The following is a 21301-nucleotide window of genomic DNA, read 5'->3' as shown; positions in this document are numbered from 1 at the left end:
ATTTACAGAAAGAAAGCAAAATAAAACGTGATGAGCTGTATATGTAGCCTAATAAATTTTGTCAAAGCACACAATGATTTTGTAATTAAACAAAATTATGACGATACAGAGATGCTATTTCTTCTTCCTTCCAAAATTCCTTCATTGGTTAGTAGGAAGACTTGTATACATTGAAACAAGGTACAGGAGAGAAAAATGCAGCCACCTGTTATATCTATTGGAATGTTCTCTCATTACTTTTATAATAAAGCATTGACGACTATCTAAGACAATATAATATATGAAGGGAAAATTCTGAAAGCATTCAACTCCCAGGAATTCACTTAAAAGGCCCATAAAAGGGAAATCTTTCAATGTTAAAAAAGACACCACCACAAAACCAAATATTTAGTTTAATCATTTATGCCTCAAGGGCCAAAATGATGTTAACACAGGCTGGATAAATGCATATATTTTTATCTTCCAATTTTTTTGACTCTATTGAATTAAATAAACTAAGAACAAATCCAAGTTGTAGTATATTTTCCATGTTTCAATCAATTAAAATACTACAAATATGTTACCATGGATCTGGGTTTAGTTTTGGTATTTTGGTTTGTTTGTTTGGGGTTTTTTGCAATCATCATAATAAATCGATAGTTTCAAATTGTCTTTAAAGTCTCCAGCTACTGGAAATTTAGCATGGGTAGTAGTCAATGAAATGTCTCTTAACTATACTACTTTGATGACTAAATTGAATATTAACATTAAATTTTATGTCTATAGTTTGAATATGATTAAATATTAGGTGACTTTAATTTTTTATTGGAGAGACTAAGATACCTAAGGAAAACTATTAGCATCTCATTAATATTTATATTAAGTAAACTCATTGTTGGTATATAACTTTATCATCATTGGTCAAAGATATTTCTTAAATAAATAGTAAAAACATAGTCACTTGCTATTTCTGAATATAAGTTGTTAAGTGTTGAAAGGGGTATGGGAGAAAGGGAATCTTTCCTTAAAACACATATCTTTTTTAAAAAGTCAAATCTGTGGTTGAACATTCAATCTAAATAATGAATTATCACACATTGAATGCTTAGAATCTCGAAATACAATTTTATATTGCATTATTCCATTTTATGAATATAAAAATTTCTTCAATTTAATATTCTACACTATGAAATATGCTGCACTTGTCTTATTAGGATGCATTTTCAGTGGGGCAGTAGTTTGGGATTGTTGAAAGCACTGCAAGATTTCCCAATTACAATACTACTCAAATTCTGCCTCATATTAAGTTCTAGTGTAGATTCATGTTTTTGTATTATCTATTCCTCATGAATACACTGATCTATTAACTCAATGGACTGCTGGCCATCCAACTTCATAATGTAATATACATAATAGGCGTTATTCCATCCACTGAGTTTGGCCTGTGGAGATTGTTAGAATGATCATTTTTGAATAATCATGGATCTCATTGAATAGGTCCAGTAATGTTGTACTATTTTTTCAATCAGATGCAAATATCATCTTCAAACAATAGACAATAGATCATTTATTCATTCTCTGTAGATGTTCTTAGCTTTTTTGTGGGTCACAGACCCATTTGGCAGTCTGGTGAGTCCTATGGACCCCTTCTCAGAACAATGTTAAAAAATACATAAAACACAACACATACAATTACAAAGGAAACTAATTACCTTGCAATAGTTATTAAAATATTAAACAAAACAAATTCAAAGCCCCTAAGTGAAGAATGTTTGACCTATCAGGAATTCTTTCTCCATTTGGGCACGTATAGGACATCTTCCATAAAAGTAATGAAAACCTTTTTTAAGATTATAATTCCCTGTTTTATGCCTCATCATTGCATACTTATCTCTCTGGCTAGGCAGCTAAGTAGCGCAGTAGATAGAATGCTGGCCTTAGAGTCAGGAAGACCTGAGTTACGTTTGGTCTCAGATATTTACTAGCTTATGTAACCACAGGAAAGTCACTTAAACTCTGTATGCCTGCCTCAGTTTCTTTATCTACAAAAGGGGATAATAATAACATCTAGATGCAGCTAGATGGTACAGTGATATAGTTCTGGACCTGGAGTCACTAAAATTCTTCTTTCTGAGTTCAAATCTGGTCTCAGACACTTGCTAGCTATGTGACCATGCATAAGTCACTTAACCCTGTTTGCCTCAGTTCTTCATCTATAAAATAAGCTGGAGAAGAAAATGGCAGATTATTCCAGTATCTTTAGCAAGAACATCCCAAATGTGGTCACACAGAGAGAGAGAGAGAGAGACACAATTGATAGGACTGAATGACAACAAACAGCATTTACATCCTTGAATTATTATCAGGATCAAATGGAATAATAATTGTAAAGCACTCTGCACAGATCATGGTACACAGTAAATACTATATAAATGTTATTATTATTGTTATTATTATTTTATATTATTATATTGTTTTTATCAGACTATCAAAACATCTATAACTTGGGTCTTAGAAGGTTGTCTAGGCCATTGTAAAGTCAGAAAATTACTCATTGTCACATACTTATCATGGACCAGAATTTTTGTCTCAGGTTAGCTTTCTTTCAGTTATGCATGCTATTTCTCATATCATCATCATCAAAAGAGCTAACAATTATATAGTACTTTCAAATTTACCAAGTGCTTTACCTATATTATTTCATTTGATCATCACAATGACCCTGTGAAAAAGTTGCTATTATTATCTCCATTTTACAGATTAAAAAAAAATGAGCCTGAGAGATACTAAGATTGGCTCAGGGTAATACAGCTGGTTAAGTGCCTGAGGCAGGATTTAAACTCAGTACTTCACAACTCCAAGTTCTACATTCTATGGGGACCATATATTTTGAACACAAAAACATTAATATACACTTAAGTATGCAAATGCATGACACATTTTAAAATGCTATTATCTCTATAATTAGTATAATGTGTAGTGTTTGCTCTCGATGATAGCAGGTGACAGTAGTAACTCTGTACCTGATTATGGTTTTGTTTTTTGATTTCCTAAGCTATGATATCCTCACAAAGTCACCTTTTTTCCCTGAATGGTGCCCATTAGGTTGATCTTTCTTCTTTTGTGGCTTCCTAGAAGTCAAAGTCTAAGCCATACTGCTTAAACTTTCATTTTAGCAAGGCATACAATGCTATTCCTACATTGTGATCTTACAGTTTATACACATCAGAATCTCATAGAAGAATCATGCTATTATACTGCTATCAAGAACATTCACATGACCAAATCATTAATGTTGATTTTTTTTCATGGAATATAGACTAAATTGAATAGTATGTGTATCATATATGCATGTATACTATCCATTTTATTATATACAGATGCTTTCTACTTATACATATCAATTACACATTCATTGTGCTTTATGTCTTTGAAAAGTCTTTAGACATACCATACAACTAAAACAAAATATTTTAATGCTGACAAGATGAATGGGACTTAGGCATTTAGTGTATAAAATTTATAATTGAAATTCTGATCCTGGAGCAAAGATCTACCTAAATAGTTTTTATTCCTTTTCTCTAGACAACTAGGCTCAGAGAAATGTGTATGTGTGTGTATATTAATCAATATCCTTATGAGAATACTTTGCCCAATAAAGATAACAGTTAACAAAAGTGACAAATAAAAGTTTCAGACTCCACTGAAAAATCTAGGTAGCAATTCACCTAGGACCATATTGGAATTATAAACCCGTAGAAATCTTATATTCAATAAGAGATTACTGAAATAAACTTCTTAATTTAAGTAGTATGAAAATGTGCTTCTGTTTATGGTGGAAAACTATCTTCATTCAAAATAAATTAAGAATTTGATGTCTAAATTTAAAAATAAAATTCTAAAAACGTTATTTCAAAGTTTTGTTAGGGTGAAAAGAAAAAAAAATACTTAATAGGATAGTGATCCACATCCTTCTTCAAACAGCAATGTCCCTCTTTTATTTATTTTTCCAAATATGAATTTACACCGATGTGAAATATCTGCCCCAAAGCTAAATAAAACAAAATAAAACAAAGCTCCCAGGCACAATTTTAGTAAAATTAATTATAATATACACATACTCAATGATTTCCACTAGGAATAAAATATGTACTTTAAAATAATCACAATGGGGCAGCTAGGTGGCGCAGTGGATAGAGCACCAGCCCTGGAGTCAGGAGTACCTGAGTTCAAATCCAGCCTCAGACACTTAACACTTACTAGCTGTGTGACCCTGGGCAAGCCACTTAACCCCAATTGCCTCACTGAAAATAAAAATAATAATAATCACAAGGTATGGAATTAAGTTTATATTGATTGGATTTTCTATTTCATAATTTTCTCTTAAAATTAAAATATTTATATTATGGAATTTGAATGACATTAAAGTGCTAGTTAAAATTTGGAAGCTGTTAAAAGATGAGTCAAGGTTTATAAGTCTTTAAGTTGGTTCTTTTCTAAGCATTACCAATAGGTATCCAAAAAAGAAAAAAAAATTAAAATAACTCCTTAACTCCATTTTTATTATGTTTTAATAATTATTTGTAAATGCTACTAAAATCATAAAACATAGTAAACATTGTATCCTTGTTAATTATAATTTTCAGTGCATACATATGCATATATGGAGATATAGATATCTTTTCACCTGAGAATTCTAGTCTCTCTCTCTCTAAAAATTTTAAAACAGTCACTGTTTGAGAGTTGAAAAGTGGGACATAAGGCTGCTTGTTTCATACCAAGAGAAAATGTTACATTTTAAAAATTTTGTGGTAAGAAAAAAGACATAGATTTGCATTTGGTCTTCATCAATGGGCAGGGCAACTTCAACTTAACAGTTTAATCAAATTTACTCCCCTTGGCATAACTTGAGCCTTTCTATTTAATACTCATCGTCCTCATTCCACACATACAACCTCTCTTTTCAATTCAACATATTACCCATGCATTTTGGAGCTCCCCCCAAACCATATTGGACTGGAAGGTATTAAAAGTAAGTAAACCACCAATAAATGTAACTGCATTACTTAGTCAAGTAAGGAGGTAGACACATGCAAATAAAATGGCTTAATTGTTCACAGTAGTGAAGCTGACTTTGTTCGCTAAACTTTCCAAGAACTCTGGTGGAAAGCCTCATTTTGAATTCATTCAATACCTTTTATGCTTTTTCTGAATATAGAAATTCAGCAATGCTATTCATGCTCTCCCCAAAATTAATTTTATTTATGTACCTAAGAAAAATTCTACCCAAATAATATTGAACATGATTTGTTCTTTTCTGCTTTAAAGGTTAACATCATGTAAACCTAAAAAGGCATGCCCTCTGAAACTTTATAGAAAAGCTAGAAAGGCTACTGCTACTCCACCATACTCTGGCAAATCACTATGACTCCTTATAGAGTACCACTAGGGAACACTGTCCTGAGAAGGCAATACCCACTTCATATCCTCAAATATTAAATGGGGGCACATTTATATATGTCCATGCCCTTCTCTAATTGTCAAAGTTTTTCTTAGCTCCCTAGGAAGCTTGGACAACTGTTAGCCACAGATACTACCAGTTTAGAGTTGTATAAGTCTTTCTTACACTGAGGTATCTTGGAAACAAGGTATGTTTGTTGTTGCTATTGAATTAACCCACTCATTACTACTGCAATGATTCTGCTTTATCCATATATGGCAGAAAGTTATTGAAGGTGAGTATATAAGATAAACTACATAAGAAAAGAAAGGATTTTAAGTGTATATGAGAAAAAAACAAACTCCTTAACAAGAATTACAAACTAAAAAAGAATGCTTAAAATGAAGTTGCATGGACCATGTCACATCTTTACTAGTTGGTTAACACTAATTTAAAAGAGTGATGACAAATGGCTTTGGACTGCCAATAAAATAGTCTATCTTCATTCACAAACATCCTAAAATTTCTGAAGCCAATTACTTTTAGTCAAGTGTTACACCCTATATGATATAACAATTTTCACAAATGATTTTGAGGAATTAGTAACATTAATTTAGGGTCATACCTTCTATTAACCCTCTGGTAAAAATTTGTCAGGTATCATATAAGTTCCTCATGAATTCATAAGAAATTCACAATGTGTTATGATATTGACATATGAAAATAATCCCTTCATTACTGAAACTTTAAGTCTTTCATCATACTAAAATGATATAAAAAGACACTGAACCAATTCATTGCCTGATATGCTTCAAAAAAGCTGATGTCACAAGTTGTCATTCTTAGACAAATATCCCATTGTGAAAACCAAAATAGTTAATGTACCTCAAGAATTCTGGCAGCAAGACTGCCCTCTCCAAAAATAATAAAAAACACTGAACTAAGAGGGTCAAAAGAGACCTATGTCTGAATTCTGCCTCTAACCCTTATGACCATGAACAAGTCATTAAATTTTTTAGAGCCTAAGTTTTGCAATCTATAAAATTAGAATAATCATACCTGCAAAACCTATCTCACATAACTGTTGTAACAGCTGAATGAAATAATGTATTCAAAGCACTTAAAAAACCTTAAATCTATATATAAATGGGGGCAGCTAGATGGCGCAGTGGATGGAGCACCGGCCCTGGAGTTAGGAGGACCTGAGTTCAAATCCAGCCTCAGACACTTAACACTTACTAGCTGTGTGACCCTGGGCAAGTCGCTTAACCCCAATTGCCTCACTAAAAAAAAAAAAAAATCTATATATAAATGGCAGTTCATGGTGGTGGTGGTGATGAGGATAGTATTAGTATTAGTAGTGGTAGTGGTAGTAGTGATGGTGGTGGTGGTAGTAGTAGTAGTAGTAGTAGTAGTAGCAGCAGCAGCAGCACTATTAGCAGCAGTACTAGCAGTAGTGGTATTTTGTACCTCAGATCTCTCTAAGATAAAGGAAATAAGAAGTCTAAGTCAAAATTTAGGGGGAATGAATATGTCTCAAAAACAGTTCCAGGCATCTTTAGATAGTGGAAACACCATAAAACGCTGTTACCTCCTCCCCAAATAACCTGGAGATCATTCACCTAGGGGTGTTTTACTTAAGGCATAATGTCAAGTTCCTTCAACTTCTTTTGGATTCTAACTAACAGTACACTTAGAGAAACAAATAATAAGACATTCACCATAGGAAATAGGTTACAAAGATTCAAAGGTTGAAAAAAATCTCTATCAAACCACAGATTTCTTTGGAACATTATGATTTACCTATTCATAATATATGACCTTAGAAAGTATAAAATAGTGGAAAGAACGATTGAATTAAAGTCAGAAGAGACCACGGTTAAAATCCTGCCTCTGGCTTTTATGTTTTCAGAGTGTTTTGCAAACCTTAAAGCACTGAACAAATATCAGTTATTATTATTAAAACTGAGCATACCTTTTCACAGGTGAAAAAAATTCTCACTTAATCCTTGCAAGCCTCACATAAACAATTTCCTTTATATAATTTTTCTGCTACTCCATGAAATTTGGAAAACCTGATAAAACAAAATTTGTTCTAACTTTTAAGTAAGTCAGTTGGTGATACAAAGAGCTAAAACTGTAAAAAAAAAAAAAGAATCAAAATTGCTATCATTACTATTTTCAAGGAAAAAGGCAAGAATTATGACAGTAGTAGCTATTGTGGCATTTTTCTGCTTACCACTATGCAAGATCCTGGTGTGAATCTTTCTGACTCATCCTACCAGAATGACAGTATGTATTGAGATCTCAATTCTCTTCTCCATGCTGATAGTTGTGGAGAGACTTTGAGGAACATTTTCCCATGCCAAATTGTCTAGTTCAGTCTTTTCCATGGAGAATAGTGTTTAATGTATGTTTTTTGCAAAACACAGGACACAATTAAGTCAAAATTAATGTTCATTGAATAAAATATGCCTCAACTGATTCTAAAAACTATTCACTTTCAGTCTCCATTTTTGTATTCCATTTTCCTACTATATGAAGACATCACACACATGTATAGGTACAAGTCACATAAAATGTCTCTATGAATTGATCCATAGTTTTAAAGGCTTAGAGTATATTTACTAATATTCTCCTAGTAAGTACTTTAGAATTTCTCCTTGAAATTAAGATGAGCAAAATAGGCCAAATAAGAATACCTTGTCTAATTTATGACGGAATTTTTTTTTTCTCTCACTGTAGCAATAATGGAATAGTATTGCTCCGGTTTAATGCTATAAATTCAGATCAAATAGGAAGGTGTGAAATCCAGAAGTGATGCTACTTCATTAACTTGCATGCTGATTTGACATGCTCCATAGTATACAGGCAACAGACTTGATGATACAACCTATTCCTATAAGCAAACAATATTTTATATCATAAACCATCTGGGGTTCTCATCCTCAGAGCCACTTGCCTAGAGTTGGCTGGTATATTTGAATATTCTGAGGTGCAGCAGTAAGAATTATTTTATTAGCAAAATCTCATTTGCTACAATAAGAGACTGGCATTCAAGACATTATGGAGGGAACAAAATTTTGGCTAAAGTACTTGTTTTCATTATTCAGCTGAAGAAAATCATTAGTTATACAAGCTTTCAAAACCCTATGGTTTTTCTAAGTTACCAATAAAAGTGATACCATTCATAACCTGGACAGTAGTCTCTTTCATATATTGCCTATAGTCGCAAACTTAAGTGCCAAGCAGATGGTTGAAATCTGTTTTGTATAAAATGTGTGTTTTTTTTAAACTGTGTTCTTTGTATTCATATTCAGGCCTAGGTTTTAGCCATCAAAACACTGGCACTGTGTCGATCATTAGCAGCATTTTAGACAACTGGCAACTAAGGTATTCACTGTTCTCCACACAATGTTCAGTTAATATTTCCCAGATGCATAATTAAGGCAAAAGATCATCTTCTTAAATTGGTATCAGCACTTTGGATGGCTTCTGGCTTTTAGAACACTATATCTGTGAAAAACAATTTCACACAAAATAAGTATTTTGTTTTTATTTTTGTTTTTTGGGTTTTTTTGCTTGTTTTGTATTCTTTTAAGGCTGTTTTTTTTTTAGAGAAAGATATAGCTTTCCCCATCAGGTAAGCATTTATTTATTTGTTTTTATAATTTCAGTTTTTAGTTATTTTTCATTAGATATATACAAATTAAGGATGCTGGAGTTTTAAGTTGAGTGAGTATATATCGAACCAGTGCAATCAATCCATATTTTCATAAACGAGGCTCCATGCCTACCAGTAACTTTTTGTTACTGATATTTTTATACATTAAAAAGGGAGAAATATAATTTCCAATGTATTTCACTACTATTCAAATATATGCTAGGTATAGTGATAATATGCTAATTTGATGTAATAACAATAATAGCCATAATAATTACTACCACTTAGCTTATTTACAAATAGTGCTCTTCTAGGACCCAACAAAGTAGACAGGTAATTTTTCATATGCATTTGCCATTGAAATTATTTTTACTCCTATAATTTTTCACTTTAAAAGTATGTTAACTATTTTGCATTTAGTAAAAACTGTACATAATTCTAACAATTTGTACTCAGTGGCTTTCATCCAGAAATATCTAAATATTTTGTAAATATTAATTAACTATGTCTCTTCTCTAGCATTGGGGGTAGGTAAGTAAGTATGCATGCCCATTTTATAGATCAGTTGTTGAAAAACAGAGAAGTTAAGTGACTATCTCAACATAGTTTTAAATCTTTGGTTGAGAAATTACAGGAACATATGTCATCCTTGTATAGCACTAGGTGCTAGATTATAAAATATATTAGCAGTGGGATGCCTGATTGGATGGTTTCCAGATTTTCTTTCTGTTTTAAAAGTAGGATTTTTGCACATTTCCTTTTGGTCCTTGTTTTAAATCTAGTTTGGGTTCAACCTTTAAAAAATAAAAGCCACTATCTCAGTAGCAAAGGAAGAACACCCATTCTTCTTTCCAAAATTAAAAATGGCATGAATAGTCAATAATCCTCCATCTGAATTATGGCACACAAAATTAACTTTAACATGAAGCCAATTTCTACCTTCTTTCAAATGGCCAAGTACTATTTTTCTTTTTAAATCTCACCAATGCTTATATGTATGTGGCTTTCAAGATTTGATGTATTCATCTGTAAAATGAGGGGGTTGGACTATATGATCTGAAAGGTTCTTTTATACTTAAAGCTCATACCCTGACTGACTGACTTGTCCACTTTGAAATTAAATATACTTGGTTATGATTGCTGCATGTGGAGAATACACACACCTCCTTATATTCAAAGATTGTGTTCATGGTGCTATGAACACTGCTAAAAAGAATCCAGACTGCGCCTCAATAATTCATATATTATTGTTATTATTTTTAATAGTGGTAACTCATTTGCATAAATATTTCATGGCAAAAAAGCATCTTTTCCTTACAATGCTTTGAAATAAATATAGTGAGGGTATTAGTATTTCTACTTTCTAGGTAAAGGAGAGAGTAGGCAATTTTCCCAAAATCAGAACTTGAACTCAGTTCGTCTGACTTTTCTAGTATATTTTCTAGCGCTAAATAGATGAACCAGTCATTCTGAGCCCAGGAGTCTTTCTCATAGACCATAACACCTCTCATCTAAAGTTTACCTTCTCAGGATATAGAGCTGTTCTTTAAGGAACATTTTTTCACATGGTGGTTCTGTGTGGTTTTTTTTAATTGGCTGTACATTCATTTTCTCAAAAATTCAGGTGCAAAATTTGTCTCCCTATTGTTAATACTCTTTAAAAATCAAAGACTATACCACTTTCTAACGTTTGTATTTGGCATGACCCTTCAACTACTGAAGTTCACTTCAGCGGACCAAAGTTAATTTAATGTTACATTTATCTATACGAACAGAATCCTTAACTTATATGTATAACTCACTCATATAGCACTTAGTAATGTGATTTAAGCATAGTAGATACTCAAATATAGTTGCTGCTTGACTGGTATGTTGAATTATTTTGATATGATGTACAACTACTTTTTTTTAATTAAGAGAACAGGTCTCTGTTTTTTGTTTGTTTGTTTGTTTTTAATGTACAGGTACCAACTTCCAAGCACCCAGAATTTCATTTTCTTTAAGTGTTTTGCCCCTGGACAATAGTCCCCAATTCACATGTAAACTAAGAAATGGTTTGAAATGTAAATTCCTTGGCTGATTGTGGTAGTACTGCTCTCTTCACATAAAAAAAAAAAAGCAGAAATGTAAGCATTCTGCCTGCTTTAGCAACAAGAAGCTGAATACTGTACAAACATTTTAGAAACTTAGAATTTTGGAACTAGAGGAGATCTTAGAATTTAGTAACATAGCATGTTAAAGCTAGAGGGGGCCTTAGAGATTATCTAGTCCAAAACTTTCTTTTTATAGGTGAGGATATGGAAGTCCAGAGAGTAATAAAAAGGTGCAGAGACTCAAACAATGAAAAGTTCTTTAAAGAACAGAACGGGAAAACTTTTACAAAAGGGGAAAACTTCATATAAATGCTTATGTAATAAAACAGGAGGGAAAAACCATTGCTTGATACTGGATAACATGAATTAAAATAATGCAAATTACACTCTCTGAGCATCAGGTTTTTAAAGAAATTATTTGTGAAATGGCAATAATAGGCAATAAAGAAAATCATTAACCACATAACTCTTTATATTAGATTCAGGATTAACACTCCAGATACTTTTTTTAAACTTTCCAATATAGTGCTCTTTCTATATTATATTATGCTGAATTCCTAATTTTCATAACATATATAAGTATATAAGTATAATAATTTATTGATTATTGAATTCCTAGTTTTCATTACATATATTACAATTTATTGATTATTATAATTTAATAAATGTTAATCTCAAAGAAAAAGAGCCATCATAAAGAATATTTTTAGAAAAATATACTATTACAGGGAAGTTAATAACTTTTCGTTTTAAGAACATACTTCCAACATGACACTTAAGTTGAAAACTCAGATGTTATAAATGTTACTCAAGTATACTCTGATTTACCTAGCTAGTTGAAAAAAAAGTTCTTGATAAGTACTACATGCTTTAAGACCAATTTAGGTTTAGACAATTTAGACGTTATTACTTTCTTCTATAAATCATGCTATAGCCTTAGGAAGTAGAAGTGAGCTTTCTTTTTTATGTATTTGTACTGGTTGTGTGATTCAAGATAAAGAGCATTATACTTCGAAGTCCATAGAAGCGTGGCTTTGAATCCCAATCCCAGGACTTCATGACTTTGGGCAAGTCATTTAACTTTTGTGGAACTGTTTCATCATATGTAAAATTTTGAGAATAATACTTTAGTACTCACTACATAGAGTTTTTGGGAGAATCAAAAGGCATCATGTAGATAATGTACTTTGCAAACTTGACATAACTATGAGCATCTGCTACTACTATCCCACCCCAACCCCCTCACTAAATTATTTTAGGTCTTTTGATCATATGTACTTTAAGCTATTAGTTTGTCCATGATAAATATATTTCCTGATCTTAAAGGATGTGGAATTTTATTTTAATTTTCTTACAAAATGTCCATTATTCTTTACTTTAACTTTGATTCTTGTGATTCCTTCTAGGATAGAAAATATTTTATATTTATTAGAAACATTTTTCTTTATCTCTGATGCTATGTGAAATAAAATGTCTATCAAATGTTACATTTAAATTATAGGCCAAATATGCATTTCACTTCTCAAGAATTAGAACTTTGTATATCAGTAGGCTTCTAGATACTTGTATTCCATAATCCTTTAAGGCTACTAAAATTTAAGCTATTATTAGAGAATTGGAATAGAAGGGTACATTTCACTCAATCACTACATTCCTTACTGTACTTGATTTTCTGTTCCTACTTGTTTATCCTAGTTTGATTAATAGCACTTTGAGTTTTATATAAAAGCTTTCTTCTGAACTCTCCCAAGAACCTTTCACATATTATGTGATTAAATCGCATGATGTCGCTGTGAGAAAGATTACAAATAATGCAAAGCCAATTTATACATGTAGTCATTAAAACAGACTTGAGCAAGGTCAAAGATGAGTCAATGATAGAACCAGAAATAAAATATTTTGACTTCCTGTCCATTCTATTCTCTCCTAAGATATTGTGGCACTTTACATAGCCTATGAGATCTTCAATATGTATTTCTTTTCCAGACTGTAAAACTAAGGGAAGAGAGTGATTAGCCCTAATTTTATATGACATTTCCATACAAATGATCCACTTCTTTTCTAAAACCTTATGAAACTCAATAAGAAAAATAATATAATAAGAGAGGGACACAAAAGGTCACCAAGAAGAAAGGGGAAAATATTTTGGCCATGCAAACTTTTGTCTAAGGAACACTAGGATTAATTGTCAGGATAGATGGCAAATAGTATACATTCATTTGTCCATCTCAACACATAATTATAAAAATGTTTTAAAATTTGATATTGAAAGAAGTCATGGCAAGAAGGAACAAAAAATTAAAAGAGTAGATAATTAATCCTGTTTTCTTTTCATTTAGAACACTATTGCATGAAGAGTTGATTGTAGCCCTATGAAATCATTTATTCTTAATTTTTAAAAATGTGAGCATAAGGTATGGCCAAAAGGAATTAATTGCTGGTCAGTTGACTAAAACACCACCAAAAAGTCTGTATGATGGTAAATGTTTTAATACATTTTGAAACAAACTATTACAAAGGTATCAAAATAATGCATATATAATCTGATATCTTCTCTTTAGCTATAATATAAAGGGAATACACAAAGGCCAGTTACAACCACTTAAATTACCTCACTTATATACCCAGTTTCCTAATTTTTGTAGCCAGAAGGGAACTAGAAGCTTTTCTTACTTAGTCTCCTCGGTAAAACTAAAGATATTCTTAAAGTCAACACTCAAACAAGGTATGCTGCTTTTGTTAATACTTTTGTTAATGATCAGTCCTGTGCTGTAAAGTTGATTTCTTCATATTAGATACATTCACAGTGCATAGAGTATATTAAGGCAAAAATGTGAGGCTCATAGAATAAAATGAAGAAACCCATGCCACCACACAATGAGATATTATGCCCAAAGTACCCCCATATAATATATATATACACACATGTATGTATATATATATATATACACATATAAATACATATCTATACAATGTATACTAAGGTAAATTGCATAATATTATTTATATATTCTTTAACATTATTTTGCAATATATGCAAAATAATATATATGTTTGTCTATGTATATATGTGTGTATGTGTATATGTATACTTACGTGTGTGTGTATACACACACTTTCAAAAATAAGAGCAGAAATAGAAATGCTGTAACATATGAAAGTTTCAGTGTTGTTTTTTCCCCCCTGCCAGAAGTTTTTAGTTTTAGTGTTACTCTTACCTACTATATGTGTTAACTCTGGCAGGTAGCCCTAATTTGTTGGTAGCCAAATTATTTTTGTCCCTGAAGTATGAGAAATATCGAGTGAATGAATGAGACCCAGTTTAGTAGTTTACATGCATCCCTATCACTCCAAGAAACTAACATCCATTCAAAACTGCATTTAGTTTGGCAAAAAAGAACTACCCAGAGATACCACCTGAATTTCCTTCAGGAGGAAGAGAACACCTTTTCAACATCTATAAGAACTTTGGTCATTAGTGCAAATGAAAAGAAACAATAGTCTCTTCAGCATGATTCCACTTAAAGTAATATATATATATACATATATATATATGTATATGTATATATATGTGTGTGTATATATATATACACATATCTATAGCTATACTATAGATCTACATATATACAAAGACAGTCATTTGTTAAAAATCTTAAATGTTTTCAGGTAAGAATACTGTATGGCATAGTACCTTAAGATGATATGAGCAGAATAAATGTCATCCTTATACTTCATGATCACCTATCACATTTTGTACTCAACTGGGTTACATTGTCTTAGTTGTCAAGGAAAACAGTCAGAAAAATGACACTTAAGATATACCTAATTTTAAGATTAAGCAATAGGAAAAGAGTTTATGTATCCAAAGATAAGGAAAAAGTAAAAGTACAATTATTATAGAGTCAAGTACCTAAGATATTAATTTGATTAAAAGGAGAAAAATCTAAAATCCACTCAATCCAGTTTGGGTTTGGATAGATTTATTGTTCAAAGCTCATTTCCAATGTCTATGAACAGTCACCAGCTTTTGTTTTTAATTTTACTTCTGTCATGTTTTATGGGTAAAAAAGTCATTACACCACCTTGTAACAGATTAATTACTTTCAAGCTGGGTGACAAAAGGGCATAATGACCGGAAAATTTTACAAAAGGAAAAGCAAAAGCATGTTGACAAGTTTATCAACAAACCTGGGCAAATCTCATGAAGTACAGATTAAGGTTCAGTGGTTCCAAACTGGCAGCATTCAAGTTGGGTTCATATTTGGGTTTTTTGTTTTGTTTGTTTTTTTAAACCACCTGTCCTAAAATGATATTGTTTATGCTAATTATCTTTGTTTATGCCACAATTCTGTTTGTTTACTACATTCTTTTAAAATACCATATCCCCATAAACAGTTCTCACCAGAATTCTTCTAGATCTTGTTCCTGCCTGGTCCTCCGCAGTCCACTGAGTAGAATTCAGTGCTACAGTGGAGGCGCAAAAGATTGGGAACAACTTTGAGTCTCTAACGACTCAGGCTGGCAAAGGCTGGGAGTACGGCTGAGGTTTTACTCTCAGTCTCTAGAGGGAATGGATACTGAATGTGGTGCTCAAAACAAACCCCTATTGGACAGTTAGAACTAGACAACTAGAACAATTTCCTCTTGAGAGGAAATTCAGGACACATGAACTTACTTAGTAGAGATGAATAGGTTATGCTAATGATAGCTGAGAAGAGGTTAGAGACTTGAGGACAGAGGGACAGGTTTAACAAGAATCTGAAATAGAATATGGTCAAAGTCCTATCATCTTCAATTCTGATTTGCTGTCAGTGAATGTTGTCAAAGGATATTGGGTATTCTATTAAACTTGCCCAAGTGTTAAAAGTCAAACAATAATAAAATATATATTGAAAGTTGTTACACAAGTGAGTATCATTTTATCACATCTCTCTAGAGATCAAATTATTATTTTATTATAAGAGATTAGTAAGATAATGCACAATGAAATGCCATGTAAAACACAGCTATGAAGAATAAAAATCTGTTGCTTGATTTTAGAGAGCTTCTTATTTCTGTTCTAATGGAAATGCCACATTGAAATTATGCAACAGTTTTTCACTTGATACTAATATATGATATCTACATCTACTTTATATTGACTTTGTGTTAATAGAAAAGAGCAAACTGAGGTGGTTAACTTGACTTAAATTATAAATAACTAACAAATTATGAAGGGGGAAAAGAAAATCCATCAGTTATAGTTATTTACCTAGTTTGTAAATGGATAGACATTCAACCTACATAATGTGTGTTTTCAGCACACTATATAATCATTAGGTTGCTGAAAAATGAATAGTGGGAAGAGTAAGCAATAAAAATCAGGCTTTACCCATGGATGTAATTCCACTTTCTAAATGCATTATGAATTTAATCCATTTGAAACAGTTCCCAACTCTATGGAAGAATAATGTGCTTAAGTAACAGAACAGGTCTTATTTGGCTCTCATGCAAGATGTATATATGGTTCTTAGCAAAAAGCTCCCTAAGAACAGGTAAAAATACTTTATCATGTGCTTATTATGTCTATGGGCTGTGATACAATAACTCTGCAAAAAATGAAAAGTAACAATGACCCTCACATATTTCTACATCTGTCAAACTTATTGCACAGTGAACACTACAAGATGCTGCTTAATATTTTAACTCTTAGATGCGCTTGATAGTTACCTAGAGCATGACTCTATCAAGCCCTTCATTTTCATCCCTTCCCTTCTGTGTGTTACATTACAAACTTATAGCTCCATTCCAAGTAGTGGTAAATTATTTAAAATCTATAATATGTTACAGTCAACTTTTCCTCTATAAACAAGTATAAGCACAACAACTGAAATGCACAAAGCAGAACACCCTGGAAACATATTCTAAATATGAAACTACAACTTTCCTTTGCAACCAATTTAGAGATCTCCCTTTCCTTTCTTACCTTATGAACAAATGAGATAAATAAATCATTACATGAACTGAATGTTCACCTTAATGATGGAAGGCGAGTTCTGAAGTTCTTCTGATGCCTATGTGCAAATTCTAGGTGATCTAAAAGTGTCACTAAAGAGGTGTTTCTATTATATTTAGTTATGAACAAGAAAATAATTTCCAAACAATATGTTATAGGACAACCAACTTATTATAAAAGTTGCTAGTATATTTTGTAAGAAATATATTTGAAAATGTTCTCATAAGGAAATGTTTTTTCCTTTAGGCAAGTGATGATAAAACATCAAACAAATTTGATGTATACCTAAAATGAACAATAGCTAAACTCATTTCTTATCCTCCCATCAGAGACTTTTTGTCCTATAGCCATTCGCTCCACATCTATCTAAGCAGGCATTCTTCAGTCTGGACCCGTTTTGAAGGATACCACTCAATAGGTGACACAAAATGTTTAACCTGGTTTCATGTTTACCCTCCACAGACATTAACATACCCTTTCTTCTTAAGCAACCATTTCACACTTGATACTTAATTAAGCACTAACATGACATAAGAGAGAAAAGTACAGTAACTTAGTTATCAAACTGTTGCATGTTATATATACACAGGGTATATGGAGTATAAAAGAGAGGAATGGCAAGCAAATGTATGTATGACAGTGTTAAATATTCATTTTTCTTATTTATCAATATCATAAAAACAAAAAAAGGTTGTGATAGTTATTTTAGTAGCTCCTTATATTTTCAGAATTTTAAAATGGATATTCAGAGTCCTTTAAAAAAAAACAAGCGAGTTAGATTAGCTTGTATTTAATTACATAAACACATCTACAAGTCTACAAAGGTTTATATTGTGTGGGTTCTAGTATGCATTTAATGTGATAGCTATTAACATATAGTGCTTGCTGTCAATTATACTGACTCTAAGAAGTAAGACATAATAGGTCCTAATTGCCAATAATATTTCCAAGAAATCTTTAGAAATGCTTCCCTGACTCCCATCCCCATGTGGAGTCTACATTATCAATTTAGTTAGGAGACTGAATACTTGCAAATAAAAACCAAAGGATGGAACTCACTTTACTTTTCAGAGAAGACTGTCCAGTTTGGGAAATTTTTACTAAATCCTGAAGAACAAATCTTAACAGCCTCTGCAATTGCAACTACTTCTGAATGAATTAACAATTGTTTAAATGACAGTCCTGACCATTTTCACCTCTACAGCTGTTATCACAGTCCTATACCGATCCAAATCAAACAGTTGTCATCTCCACATTTAACTTGTAATTGTACAGGTTGTAACTATTCTGTAAAGTTTCAAAACAATATGGAGGTTTGGAGAACAATGAAAGATAGTCAGAAATCTCTCACTGGAAATAGTCTAGGATGACATAACTTCTATTTCTAGTGTAACCAAAACTAAAAGCAAAGTAACTTTGTCCACTTCAGTGTTCTATTTCACAAATTATTTTAGAAGGCTTCTTTTATAGGTTCATGGGTGATTATTGATTTTTAAAAATCCCCTATGGCAGGTATTTGTGTGCACTGTAAGTAATTTATATGGAAAGAGTTACAAATAATCTAAAAAGCAGAAAAAATCAAATCCCAGCAGAACACATGTGGTAGTGCAGATATTTTATGCACATATCCTTTGAATTTTCTTTTTATAAGTGGAGATCATCAGTGTTACATGATATGTACTACATCTAGCTTATTAAAGCTACATTTACCTGTATATTCATAATGTAAGCAGATGGTAATGAGCTATAAAGATTTGGGGTTGTATTACCAATTCTAATTAAGACCTCTTACATCATGGGATATCTTTCAAAAATATTTGAGTTGTTAATATTTTCAAATCTGTCGGCAAGAATACCAACACTATTGATTACCATTTGCTTATTTAACCAGTCAGTGAGAAGTGCATGCCCCTGAGTGATGGCAAAAATGAAACATGAGCCAGGAGTAAAATGTTAAGAGATTCTAGCTTTAGAATTTGGAAGTTAGGGGTGGGAGTTTTAATTAACTCAAAAGGAGATAATTGAAAAAATACAAATAAAGCTGACAGTAGTAAAGGTTGCCTATATATACACAGAATATAACCTTTTAATATGTAACTACCTTTTATAAGAATCATTAAACTGGCTTACAAATGAGATTGTCAGCATCATTTTCATAACGTACAATTATAGTTAAAGAATATTATACTTTAACTCTTACTCTGCACCACATAGGAAGCTGTTACTCTGTTGAATTAGAAAAGTATTCGCTACTTCAAACACTAACAATTTCTAAGATAAATAACGAATCTTCCTCTGTAAAATAAAGCATTCTTCCAAAGTAAAATGTTAACATTTTAGGGAGTTACTAAATTGAAGTGAGAAAATATTATAACACTTAAATAAAGACACTAAAGAAGTTAAGCCATTTATATGAGGATATCTGGTCAATAAATCACTCGGTGGGAAAAAAAAGAAAGAAACCAATGCTAAAGTATATTTTGTGCTATTTTAATTTTCTCTGTAATGTCGTATTCTGAACCCTAATATGTAATCACATTCAAAATGTATTTTACTCTCAGTACTTTTTCATCTTCCATTGCTCACTGATTTACTGCAATCTTAAAATGTTTTAATCTTTGTCTTTCTTTTTTCGCCTTTTCATATCAAATTCAGTCATTTGAGCGATGAACAGCTTGACTTAGCATATTTTTAACCAGCTGGTCTAGCACCTAGCTTGCATTGCATAGTCAGATACAACAAATGTTTATACAGAAGGTAGCTTTCATGAAAATGAAAAAAATATAGCCTATGTATCATGCATCCTGTCTTTTTTTAGATAAAAAAAATCACCAAAGAGAATGCAAAGTTTGAATTATTTTAAATGGCAAACAAGATCCTATTTATAGTTTTCCCCAAAAATTGAACTTGTGGTAGAGTAAGAATAAAGATTTTTAAAAAAAAAATTACAGTATATATTAAGATGCATATGAAGAGGACTAACATTTTTGAAAGCCCAACTCAACTTGAAATAATACAAAACTAAAGCAGCTAAAAATACTTTTCTCAATAGTAACAACTTAATTCCAAATACACATGCTCCTGTCTTGGCAAAAGAAGGAAACATCATAAATCAAAATTGAGCTTTCGACAGCCAGTGCAAAAAGTGTCCACTAAAACTTAGGAATCATCAGTGTTTAACTTTTCTGACATTTATAAAAAAGATCTCCTGATGGATTGTTGTGATGTTAACTTGAGTTTAAAAAAAAAAATGCACACCCTGTTCCCTTATATCAACAAAAGGTCATGTGCTTTATGGAGATACTTCCAAAGTTTTGCAGGAACTTAAAGCCTTAGTTCTAATCATCCTCAAATTTCTCTGGCATCCCAGAAATTACATCTGAGATAGAGATGCTGAAATGTGGGTTCTTTGCATAAAAAAAAGAATTAGAGGAAGAAAGGAAGAGACAAGGGGGGCATGATACTTAATGTTCATTAAAAATCTCTGTTATAGGACCAAAGCTAAAATCATCAAAAGCAAGCTTGGGGACTTTGTAAATTCCTTCAATTTGGTTCAGAAAACAACAAGATTCAGCTAACATATAGAATCATATAAAAGCTTCTCCGGCAAGCATGATTTTTAAAGAGCATCTCACAACTGATTCTAAGCCTGTAAAATGGGAGAGTGATACTTTCATATTTTTTAAAAAAATATATAACATCCAAAAGAAAACAACTCAACTCACCTTTCAAACTCCTGAGGTAAATCAGGGTCAGTTAGCATGCTGGAAAAGCACAATTTCCCTTTGTCACAGCAGCCACCTATGATCGTCTCCAACTGAACCTGTCAAGTGAGTCCAAACCCTCTAAACCAATTGATTCTCTCCTCTCCTCTCTTCTCTTCTTCCCCCCTCTCCCTCCCTCCCTCCCTCAATCTCTCTCTCTCTCTCTCTCTCTCTCTCTCTCTCTCTCTCTCTCTCTCTCTCTCTCTCTCCTCTCCCTCTTTTCTTCCTCTCTCTCTCTGCCCTCTCTCTTCTCTCTCTCTCTCTCTTCCTCTCTCTCCCCCTCTCCCTCCCTCTCCCTCTCCCTCTCTGTGAACTAGGACTCCTTGACCAGTCTCTTAAAGGGGTAGCACACTTAGCGGCACAGTG

At 32.2% G+C, this 21301-nt stretch overlaps 1 protein-coding gene across 5 annotated transcripts in view; it reads right to left on the bottom strand.

Moving 5' to 3' along the window:
• SOX5 (SRY-box transcription factor 5) overlaps positions 1 to 21301 on the bottom strand; it is a 503326-nt gene that overhangs the window by 480973 nt on the left and 1052 nt on the right. For 4 of the 5 annotated variants that reach the window (XM_043968272.1, XM_043968273.1, XM_043968275.1 and 1 more), the window contains exon 1: positions 20897 to 21065. The exons of the other annotated variant lie outside the window; for it this stretch is intronic. In XM_043968272.1, the coding sequence (XP_043824207.1) occupies positions 20897 to 20934 (38 nt within the window). In that variant the 5' untranslated portion in view covers positions 20935 to 21065. Of the gene's footprint in view, positions 1 to 20896; positions 21066 to 21301 lie in introns of those variants that run through there. 5 annotated transcript variants of the gene reach the window in all.

The sequence above is a fragment of the Dromiciops gliroides genome, chromosome 5, assembly GCF_019393635.1.
Source record: "Dromiciops gliroides isolate mDroGli1 chromosome 5, mDroGli1.pri, whole genome shotgun sequence".
NCBI classification, from domain to species: Eukaryota; Metazoa; Chordata; class Mammalia; order Microbiotheria; family Microbiotheriidae; genus Dromiciops; species Dromiciops gliroides.
Note: the sequence above shows the minus strand (reverse complement) of the source record. Positions and strands in the feature narration are given on the sequence as shown.